The 11,937-nt window shown below is 37.6% G+C and overlaps 1 protein-coding gene across 5 annotated transcripts in view; it reads right to left on the bottom strand.

Annotated features, from left to right (window-relative positions):
* Positions 1 to 3,709: 3,709 nt before the first annotated feature.
* LOC131635882 (uncharacterized) overlaps positions 3,710 to 11,937 on the bottom strand; it is a 34,649-nt gene continuing 26,421 nt past the window's right edge. For 2 of the 5 annotated variants that reach the window (XM_058906514.1, XM_058906515.1), the window contains 7 exons: positions 6,166 to 6,257; positions 5,759 to 5,851; positions 5,586 to 5,639; positions 5,403 to 5,489; positions 5,132 to 5,198; positions 4,933 to 5,043; positions 3,711 to 4,852 (listed from right to left, as the gene is read on the bottom strand). In XM_058906514.1, coding sequence (XP_058762497.1) covers positions 4,317 to 4,852; positions 4,933 to 5,043; positions 5,132 to 5,198; positions 5,403 to 5,489; positions 5,586 to 5,639; positions 5,759 to 5,851; positions 6,166 to 6,257 — 1,040 coding nt within the window. In that variant the 3' untranslated portion in view covers positions 3,711 to 4,316. Of the gene's footprint in view, positions 4,853 to 4,932; positions 5,044 to 5,131; positions 5,199 to 5,402; positions 5,490 to 5,585; positions 5,640 to 5,758; positions 5,852 to 6,165; positions 6,258 to 11,937 lie in introns of all 5 variants that reach the window. The other 3 variants (XM_058906516.1, XM_058906517.1, XM_058906519.1) reach the window with 3 other exon arrangements.

Raw genomic sequence — 11,937 nt, 5'->3', positions numbered from 1 at the left:
TCCAAAGAATAGCTAGCCAAATAACTCCCTCTTTTCCTCTTTTAACTTTCTTAACGCGACAAAAGGAGGTCCAATACAAAAAACTCTCCTTAAAGTCAAGGAAGTTAATGAAACTCATTCCTATCCAATCTGACATTTTCATCCAAACAGTAGCGGTGTTACGGCAAAGCAAGAAGGAATGTTGCAAAGTCTAAGAAAAGTTCTTACAAATAACACATTCTAAATTCGAAGAAGAGTTAAGAATACCTCGGTACAAAAGTGCGTCTTTGGTAGGAATTTTGTTGAGGAAGCTTCTCCATCCGAACGCTTTAATCTTTAAAGGAACATTAACCTTCCATATAGCTACAAAAGCGGAATCAAAGCAATTTGCCGAACCGAAAGGAATAAATTTCCTACACAAAAGATGGTAACAAGAAGAAACCGAAAAAGCTCCATCGCCATCGTGCTTCCAAAAAGCCTCATCCGGTTGGTTAACCGTGACCATGACATCGCTCAAGAGCTAAACCAACTCCGCCCAACTTGCTGCCAGCACGGGAGACGAAGTAACAACGGCCGAAATGGCTGAACCGGGGGCTGCTTCCGCATCAAAAACTGTAGGCAATGATATGCCTAAATCACCCCAAAGCCACCTCCCATCTATCCAACCTCCCATAGCTCCAATTGACGCATCTTGCAAGTGAGAAATGCTATAAATATTTTGAAAGATGTCCTTTAAAATACCCTTTTCCAACCAAAGAGCGTGCCAAAAAGAAATAGAATGACCATTAGACAATAAGCCCCTCCCCCCCCCCCCCCCCCCCACCCCCCCACAAAACTATCAGCTCCATCATAGAAAAACTCCATGTCAGTCAGACCCCATAAACTCCTAGCTATAACATCAGAAACAACATTCAGCTTAGTTTCTTGAATAAGGAAAAAATCTTCCCTGCCTTTGGAAATATTGCTCTTAATTCTTTTCCGTTTAACAGAGCTCCCACCTCCCCTAATGTTAAAGCTCCCAACAATCATTTGAAACAATTCAGTTGCGCCTTCCTTCCTTCCTTTGCCCTCGTCCACTCAGCCTGCAACCTTTCAAATTTGTTTTGCAAGTCGCTTTTGGAGTTTCCCTTCCCTACCCCAATCTTGGCTATAACATCACATAATTTTAGATCGCAAGCAGGGCCAAAGTTAGAGAGAGTCTTGAAGTTGCATCTAGCAATATCTGAATCATCAGGTTGGTGATTGCCGAAAGATGGAGAGACCGCTCCGGTTCTAATGGAATAAGGAGAAGAAATAGGCAGAGAGTTATTCTTCACGAGAGAAGAATTACTTGGGCTTTCTTCTATTTCGTCAGACTGGCCCAACTTCAAACAAAAGGATATTTTTTTTATCTTCCTAATGGGCCTAGTTGAAAGTTTGGGCCCACCAACTTCTAGCAAGGATTTTAAATGAATGCTTTTCTTTTTCCTGCCCTTGTTCTTTTGTGCCTCCGCTTCAAGAGTAGGTGGATTAGATAAAGCTATGGTCTCTTTCGTACAATCAAAAGGAAATGGTAGATGTGTGGTTGATATTCTTCAATTTGCGGATGACGCTTTGTTGTTCGGGGAAGGGAATTGGAAGCATGTGTGGGCTATCAAGGCGGTTTTGAAGGCTTTTGAAGAGGTGTCGGGTCTTGATATTAATTATCACAAGAGCAAATTGATTGGAATCAACACTAATCATTTTTTTTGGAAGCGGCGGAGCATGTTCTCTCTTGTAGGGTGGAAGATAGTTATTTCAAATTTCTTGGTATTAATATTGGAGCCAATCCTAGGAAGTCCTCCTCTTGGGATCCTCTCCTCATTAAAATGAGGAATCACTTTTCTAGATGGAAAAATCGCTTCTTGAACATTGGAGGTAGGATAACATTCTTGAAATCTATTCTTTGTTCTTTATCTATTTTCACCATGTCTTTTTACAAGATGTCGAAGAAGGTGGCCAAGGAGTTTTCGCGACTTCAAGGTAATTTTTTGTGGGGTGGTGTCGAGGATAAAAAAAAGATTCATTGAGTGAGTTGGAAAAAGGTGTGTCTATCTAAAGAAATGGGAGGTTTGGGTATTAAGAATGTGTTGGACTTTAAGCTTGCGCTTCTTAATAAATGGAGGTGGAGAATTCTTAAAGGAAACGATAATTTGTGGTACGAGGTATTAAGAGCCCGGTATGGAGACATTTCTACGGAGGTGTATTGTAGGGATTCTAAGGCGAATTAATCTTTATCCAAGTCTTTGTGGTGGAAGGATTTAATCAACATTGGTACGTCGACTCGTAAAGATCCAATGGCGGATTATTGCAAGTTCGAGATTGGTAACGGTTTTTCAACCCCTTTTTGGGAAGCTAGATGGATGGAAGGTACTACTTTAAGGTATGATTATCCGGATCTCTTTTTATTGTCTTGTCTTAAGAAGGTTTCGATGGGAGGGATGGGAGGGTGGCATAATGGAGTGTGGTGTTAGGGTGATTTTGGTATCAAACTTTGTTTTTTGACACCCGACATTCTTCTTTTGATTTCTTCTCTTCGATCGAAATTACCGACGGTTGCAAATGTACCGGATAAGGGGGACAAAGTTTATTGGCAAGGGACTAAAGGAGGTGAGTTTTCAATAGCTTCTTGTTACAATTATTATGCTTCTTTTCGTACTCCGTTTGGTCTGTGTAATAAAAATGAAGAGTTGGTGGCCAAAATTTGGAAGATGGAGGTTCCTTTTAAAATAAGGATTTTTGGGCGGAGACTTTTTGTTAATAGATTACCGACTAAAGATCTATAGACGATTAGAGGTATTCCTATTCCTTTAAACTCTTTAAGTTGTTCTTTTTGTGAGGCGGATTTGGAAAGTAGAAATCACTCCTTCTTTAATTGTAAAGTGGTGGATTTAATTTGAAACGATATTGCGATTTGGGTAGGTAAACCGGTAGGAAAGGAGGAGGATTGTTTAGCTAATTTTTTGGATTGGTATAGATTTTGTAAAGACAACAACGTTAGGGAAGGTAAGTGGGGCCTTATTTGGATGGCAACCACGTAGTCGATTTGGTTAATTCGGAACGGTATTTGTTTCCGGAATGACGGTTGGAATGTTGATAATACGGTGTGGAATGTAAAGATGCTTGCTTGGAAGTGGTCCTTTTTGGGAGAAAATTCTAAGTCCAATTATAGTTTTTACGATTTCATTAAGGATCCTTTATTGTTCCTTTTGTAACTAAAATTGGTTGGTATTTTCTCTTTTTTTGGGGAGTTTGACCGCTTTTTGTGTAAACAGGTTGGAGAACCCTTTGTTCTCCCTTTTATTGATTCTTGATTACTCAAAAAAAAAAGTTTTAGGAGATAAAATCAAGGAAAAAAATTTCTCTTTTATTGATTCTTGATTACTCAAAAAAAAAGTTTTAGGAGAAAAAATCAAGGGAAAAAATTTCTCAAGTTTTGACTTATGTATAAAGAAAGTCGGTCGTTAAATGAATAAGGATCTCAAATAATTTGAAAAACTATATATTCATAAAGAAAGTGACATATAAATCTATTTGTATTTCAAAAAATTTGTAGTAGTGTGCATGTGACTATACACACTTTCAAAAATTCACATAAGAGTTACAACAAATTAACATAAATTTTCAAAATATTTTACAAACACTGCATAACCATATGTTATTTGTTAATAAAAGTATTGAGTATAGTTTGTACCTTTCTGAGGCTGAAGTCAAAGAAAGATTTTGACAATTTCGTACTAAACGATTTTTTGCCGCCTGAAATAGAATTCCCTGATTGTGGAAGAGGCTTGGTAGGTCATTAAGTACTACAATATTAGTGATGTATACATTTGTATATATTCTAAAGAATTTTTTGCTAGTGTATATAAATGAGTTTAGTACAATTTCAAAGTCAGCTCATACTCCAATTTTCACTTGGCCATTGATATAAAAAGAAGTTAAAATAAATTATAGATGTTATAACAGCAAAAAAGTTAGCCTGAGAATGTTCAAAATAATTTAGTTTTTATTTTTCAACAAAAGATTAAAAAGGTAATGACTAAGACATTCCTATTAGATTGACATCCAAAAATAATATCTGAAAAGTATGATGAAATATATTAATAAAAATGAAATAAGAAAGATACAAAACTCAATCTAAGATAACTTTCTGCCTCATTATAAATCTTATCAAGTAAAACCATGTGGGATAAAACCTTGATGAAGGAAAAAAGAGTGCAGAGATACGACAATGATTCAAACAATGATTTAAACGCAAATAACCAAATCAATAAAAGCTCCAACAGTAATTTTGGCATTGAAGAAATGTAGGAAATAGCTTAATAGCCGATAGGATGACTTAAAGCAGCCTGAGTTTCTAAAATTTGTGTCTCTTGTTGAGTGATACTCTCCAAAACAGCTTCAGAGGAAGTCAATTGTTGCTTCAGATCCTTCACATGTTCATTCAAGATGTGCTTTGAGTCCAACAACTTTTGCAATGCAGCTTGAGAGATTTGTAAACCAGGAAACAAAATGCGCTTTTCGACATCATTCAACCATTCCTTATCAAAAGGAAATCTGCGTACATCTTGTAATAATTCAACAAATTCGAAGTGGCTTGCACCTGACACTGACACATCCAATACACTATGGCTTTGGAGAAATTTCAATAGCTCGGCTAGGCAGGTGTAGGCATAACCCTTGTATCTATTACTAAGTGAATTGTCCTTTAAAAGAACAGAAGGATGCTTAGCAAGGAAATCAATCAACAAAGACAAGTTCTCATTATCCAGATACTTCTTGGAGACTAGTTGCTCAAGCTCCCTTGTGACAAGCAAAGAAGAACTTAACTCCTCTACTTTTTGAGAAGGGTCCCCTGATAATATAGAAAGGAATAAGTAAGCCTACTTGAACAAACCTAAGTTAATTAAAAATAAAATTAAACAATAAAATTACCTTTAGATGCAATAGAAAAGGGACTTTCTTTTGAAACTATTATATCATCTTCCTTTGAAAATTGGTGTTCAATCGAGGTTACTTTCCCGGCAACATCATCATTTAAAGAAACTAAACAAATGTTGGGATGGGAAATAGTTCAAAATCAAAAGAGTAATGACTTTTAAAAGAAGAGAAAATATACTCAAAGAGACATCACCTTTATCATTGGTCTCTCTCGTTGCAATGGAAATAGAATTCAAGACTATTTGGCTATCACCTTCTTCCTACACAAATTCAAATAAAAATAAAAATTAAGTCTTAATATTAAGAAAACCCAGTAACATACTATAAACTCACATGCGAAGATGATTTACACTAAGAAGTAATAAATGGGCCAGATAACGAACTTAGTAATAAGAACAAATACAAAAATCAAAAGAATCAATGTTTGAAAACATGAAAAGTTTGATTAGATTCTATAAACTCACTTTCACTTGTGATGAACCGACTAATTCCAAATGAGTTGAGGTTGTTTCTGTCTTCGCATTTGTTAATGCAATTCCTTCTTCAACACCCTGTATTAAATAAAAAAGTTGTCTAAGTTGGTGGTATAATTCAATTCCCGAATTCAAAAAGAGTAAAAAAAAAAGGATGTAATATAAAGGAGATGCCTTTAGTTTAGGAGATTCCTCTTTGATACTTTGATAATTTGTTTCTTCCAAACGCTGTTAACGGAGAAATGTAAATAAGCTCTATTAAATTTTTAAGAAGCACTTGAAGTAAAATATATTTATACATTTAGATTTATATGCACAATGAGGTGATACTGTAATAAATTATTTGCCTGAGAAAGATTGACAGTATTATCGATTTCTCCAAGTGGATTTTGTTCGCTTATTAGATATTGTTGACTTGTTTGTTGTTCTTTCTCGGACTGCTAAAATAAGAAAAAATGCATTAATGATATAAAACTAATAATTAATAACATAAATTACTTAGAAAGGTCTTAGATTATTGAATGAGTATTATGTATAGGAATATCGAAGGGAATTCAACATGGTCGGAAAATTAGTTTTGATGGTATTATTGTTAATGATGGTTGCTCTAAATTAGAAGCATTTTCAACAAATTCATGTCCTGCCTCGGGTGTTTGTTTATTTTTATCAGCACAGAAAACATATTGATTGAAAGACTTTTTCCTTGTGATAGTATTCATATGTCGGTAGCTAGAATAAATAGATTTATATTAACCTGTGAAGAAGTCAACTCGTGTCTTGATGCTGCTCCAACTTCGACCTCAACACTGACATCAATATCTTTGTTGGTTTCAGCACTTTGAAAATCTACAGAAAAATAATTTTTATTAAAATTATTAGATTATAAGCCATATATATATATATATATATATATATATATATATATATATATATATATATATATATATATATATATATATATATATATATATATATATATATATATATATATATATATATATATAAGCAACGATACTATTGAAGAGAGTATAAGGGATACTCCGCCCAAAACAAACGGAAAGCCCCTACGCCTCAAAACAAAGGAGGGGTAGGATATTCCAAACATGGAAATTACAATTATGAACAATCTTATAAAAAGAACATAACCACTTCCAAGCGATTAGGACAATCTCCGTTAAACAATCATCAAAGATAAACGTCCCCCCTTCAAAGATAATCGCATTGCGCCGCAACCATAAGCTCCAAATAGTAGCTAGCCAAATGACGCCAACAGTAGCTCTCTTTGATAAATTCCGCACCTTATCACAATGGTCAAAAACCTTTGAAACTCCCCCAACGATAGCTCAGTATCAAAACCAATCCAATCGAAAAATTTCCGCCATATACAAGAAGCGATTTTGCAAAGGCCAACCAAATGCGGTAAATTCTCCTCCTCCTCCGAGCAAAATACACACCCTAAATCACCGGTATCCGCCAAAATTCCCCTTTTGAGCAATTGATCTTTTGTAGCAATTCTATTAAGAATCACTCTCCACCCGAAATAATGAATTTTAGCCAGAACTTTTAACTTCCAAAGATGTTGAGTGGCTCTAATAATGATCGGATTGAGGGCTGAGCCAGTGAGCTTCTCCCTAAAAAAATCATAACAGGATTTCACAGTAAAATTTCCATCCACTTATCTATTCCAAACAAACTCGTCCGGACTGTTTTCCTGCACACAGACCTGTTGCAGCGTCGCTGCAAAATTCTGCAGTAGCAAGGGAGATAAAACGGTACTCTCATGAAGTAGATTTCTAGGCTTCCACTCCCAGCCAGCAACTGAAAACAGCCCAGCATCCGACACTCCTAGAAAATCAGCTTCAGCAGCAGCAAATAACATATGAAAGGCCTCCATAAGTGATTTGTTTCCTGCCCATCTAGCGTACCAAAATGGTATGCTCACACCGTTTCCCACCAAACAATTAACAGCCCCTGTAAAATTGTTCTCCGAAAGCAGTAAGTAGTTGTCCGACAACAATAAATCTCTCCACCAAATAGAGTCTTTGTTGTTCACCACACTAATATCAGCAATAAGAACTTTTAGAGCCGGATTATCATATCTATATTTAAGGATATCACTCCACACCGCATCATTTTCCGTCAAAATCCTCCACTTCCATTTATTTATCAATGCCGCATTCATTATCTCTACATTTTTAACACCAAGGCCTCCTTCCTCCCGAGTTTTACAGACGATGTCCCAACTCACCCAATGAATCGACCTCTTTATGTCAAAACCATTCCAAAGAAAATTACTTTGGATTTTGCGAATCTCATTCAACACTCTCATCAGCGATTTGTAAATGGACAGAGTATAAATAGGGATAGAATTTAGAACCGAATTTATCAGCACAACCCGGCCCGCTACATTGAGATACTTACCTCTCCACACCGCCAACCTCCTTTTCAAGAGAGTAATTAAGTCGCTCCACATAGTAGCCTTCCGGGGATTCGACCCCACCTTCACTCCAAGAAATTTAAAATGGATAGAATCAATTTTGCAAGAGAGGAAGGAAGATGCCGCTTCTAAAAACCAGCCCCCAGCATTAACTCCATAAAGATTGCTTTTATGGAAGTTAATTTTAAACCAGACATCAACTCAAAGGCTCTAAGGATAAACATCACACTCCAAATATTCGCGGTATCACCCTCCCCAATAATAATGGTGTCGTCTGCAAATTGTAACAAATTTACTTCCACATCTTCATTAAACTTGAACCCCTTAAAATCGCCAATATCGGTAGCTTTCCTCATAAGACCCGTAAGAACCTCCGTTGCCAAAACAAACAAGAACGGATAGATAGGATCACCTTGGAGAAGACCTTTCTCTACCTTAAAGTCCCTTGTGGTACTTCCATTTACGAAGACGGACATGTGACTAGAAAAAATACACCCTTCTATCCAACTCAACCAACGAGGACCGTAACCCATCTTTTTTAAGACGTATCTCAAGAAGTTCCAACTAAGGCTATCATAAGCTTTCTCAAAGTCCACCTTCAAGACGACACAACATTTTTAGAAACGCTTTGCATAATCTAAGACCTTGTTAACAACAAGCACATCGTCCGCTATGCATCTACCCAGAACAAAAGCCGTTTGATTCTTCGACACCAACTTCCCTATGACAACCCTTAGCCTTGAAGCTAAAAGCTTTGCTATAATCTTATACAAACTTCCCAAAAGACATATAGGTCTATATTCGTTTAACACTTGAGGATTATTAATTTTCGGAAAAAGAGTGATGAAAGAAGAGGTACAAAGTATAGTAAGTCGAGCCCTTTCAAAGAAATCCGAGAAAAATCTCAAAATATCCTCCTTGATGACTTCCCAAAATTGTTGGAAAAATTCTAACGAATATCCATCTTGACCGGCACTTTTATTACCATCGCACGACAATATAGCAAGCTTCACCTCCTCCTCCGTAAACGGTCTTTCAATCCACTCTCTATCACTATCACTTAGGGAATTAAAGAATAGACCTTCTGGCGTCGCTCTACTTAGATCTTCTTCTTTAAAAAACCTTTCAAAGTGAGTCTTGACCTCCTCTTTTATCTCTTCCACACCTTCCACCCTACCGTTACGACCTTCTAAAAGAGTAATAGCATTCCTCCTATACCGCTCCTTTAAAGAATTGTGAAAAAACTGGGTATTTTTGTCTCCATCCTTCAACCAAAGTTGCCTAAATTTCAATCTAAGCATACTTTCCTAAGCATTTAAACAATTCCACAACTCTCTTGAAATTTCTCTTCTATCTTCAACTAAAGCCTCTATCTCCCCTCCATAGTTCTCCACCAACTTATTGCCTATATCATTAAGGATTTCCACCTCTTTAGAGACCTTCAAGTCAATCCACCCGAAGACTTCCCAATTCCAATCTTTAAGACGAATTTTTAGCCTCTTGAGTTTCTCGTACAAAACGAAATATCCTCTACCTCCCACCTTCATTTTGGACCATTCATTGGCAAAAAAGGATTTGAAATCATTGTGTTTAAACCAAGCGTTGTTGAACCTAAAAGGCTTAGGCCCCCAATCAATTTTCCCGGAGTTAAGCCAAATAGGAGAGTGATCCGAGATGTCTCTAGCCCCCACTCTTTGATCAATCACACACCACTCTTCAATCAACTTACTAGAAAGCAAGAATCTATCTAGTCTACTCATAGCCTTGTTGTTTCCTTTGAACCACGTGAATCAACCGCCCACGTAAGGAATATCAATGAGGTCCATATCTTCGATGAAGCCACTGAACTCCTCCATATTTCTTCTACTATGATAACCTCCTTCACCCAATCTCTCCTCTTTGCAGACAACTTCATTGAAATCACCCCCGAGACACCATTCTTCATTCCCACTCCTTCGCTTCCTTTCCACCAAACTCCGCCATAACTCTCTTCTTGCCGCCGCATTACAAGGAGCATAGATATTTACTAAATTATATCCGACTCCTTTCCACATAATGTTTATACCAACACAGCCTTGACCAATAAAACTGTAGTTTAAAGATAAGGTTCCTCTTCCCCATAGGATAACCAATCCACCTGAAGCCCCCAAGGAATTACTGGTTGTCCACCCACATCCTTACTGCCCCACAGAGAACGAGCTACATCTTCATCAAAGTTAGGCAATTTTGTTTCTTGGATAAAACAAATGCCTATTTTACTGGACTTTAGTAAAAAACTGACCCTCATTCTCTTAGAAGGGATCCCACCACCTCTAATATTGTAAGAGAATAAATTTATGGAACTAAATTAAGAGTCGCCTTCTTACCTCGCATTCCCTCCTTGTCGCTTAACTCCATAGCCTCCACAATTTTAACACTCATGCCATCATCAACCTTACTAACTACCCCCAATTTAGTTATGGCCTTCCACACTTTCCTCCCCATATCAGATTTGGAACTATTCAAAAATCTATGATTACAACGAAGAACTTCAGAATCAGTGAGGGAGTGACACCGGAACGTACCTGACATGTCTGAAGTCTCTTCCCTACTGCTAGCAGCTGCCGAACTAGAAGAGAGCTGGGAGCTTCCACTATTGCGAGGGGCAATACGCGCAAAGTAGGAAGGAATAATGTCTACCTTGGTTCCTAAGTCCATAACGTTCTTCATAACTTTCTTTTTGGACTTAGAATAAGATAGTTTCCTACAAGCCTTATCGAAAGATAGTGGGCCTCCAGCATTAGTGTCTACCAAACCCAGCCCAATTTGGCTTAAACTTTTGAATTTTAAACCATTTCCGGACCCACTTTCTGAAGTAGCTTTATCCACAGAAAACTCTCTCTCTTCTGATTCTCTCACCAAACTTCCCTCGGTTGACTCCCCTTCATCATGGTATACATTTAATGCACTAGATAACAAAAGGAAGCTTTTTGGGGAAAGATTGACTATTAGACTTTCTTAGCATAAAGCGATGTTCAGCACCTGAACACACTGCTCCTATACCCTTTTGAGCATGCATAGCTTGCTTTGTCACTATCCATTCTCTAGTAGCCCCTTTTCCTGACACGATAACATCCTCGAAAACTCCCCTACCATCACCGTCTTCTTCCAACGCTTCGACGCCGGCATCCTCCGATGAGGCTGAAAACTCAGACTCAGAGTCGCACTGAGATTTGTTTCTAACAGTATTCTCCATACGAAAAGAGGGGTCTTCTCTCAGATGATTAATGAAGGAAGCATCCTTAATGATGACCTTAACAGAATCGTTTATCAGGCCAACATGTTCAGTGATAATGAGGACTCTAGCTTCATCCATCCTAAGCTTTGCCATTGTCAGTTCATCACACTTGATGAAAGAACCTCTCTGTTCGACTAAGGATTGGAAGAACCGCATTCCCCAAGCATGACAAGGAATCCCCGAAATCCTTAACCATACTAACCTCCCATAGTCCACATCAGATGGGTTCCACAGTCGTATGTCACTAAACCAATGTTCCCTCCACTCTCTCATGTCCTTGATGAAGGACTCTACCTCCCCACAAACCAAGTCTTCAAGAATACATAAGTTAGGTCCAAGCAATGTTACTCTGATCGTGAAAATCCCTTCATCATGGAAAGATTGTTTCAGAGAAGAAGCTGATCCCGGGTCTTTTATAAAGCCAGTGTAAGCTTTCTCGTACCTGTGTTGCTTCTCTTCATCCGCCCAAAAAAATTGATTTCAAAAAAGATTTTTGAGAACTATGCACAACTTGATTGAAGTTCTTGTTCTGAGTAACCTCAGCAAAGGTTCTACAGTTTACATTCCCTTCTAGATTCCTCCTATGAATCCCTCCCTCCATACCACTGTAAATAGGAGACTTCCGCACCATACGCTTTTGCAAAGGCCTAACAGACTCACTAGGGATTCTGCTATACCTTGGTAAGTTTGCATACAACTTCATCCCTTCAAGGATAATGTTATCCAGCTTTGTAGCTAAAAGATCTTCATTCAAAACGTTAATGTAATGCACAAATCCATATCTTCTTCCATGTCTATCCCTTTTAGGGGGG

This window comes from Vicia villosa, unplaced genomic scaffold (genome assembly GCF_029867415.1).
Source record: "Vicia villosa cultivar HV-30 ecotype Madison, WI unplaced genomic scaffold, Vvil1.0 ctg.001583F_1_1, whole genome shotgun sequence".
Taxonomy (NCBI): domain Eukaryota; kingdom Viridiplantae; phylum Streptophyta; class Magnoliopsida; order Fabales; family Fabaceae; genus Vicia; species Vicia villosa.
This window is presented reverse-complemented; position numbering and strand designations above follow the sequence as displayed.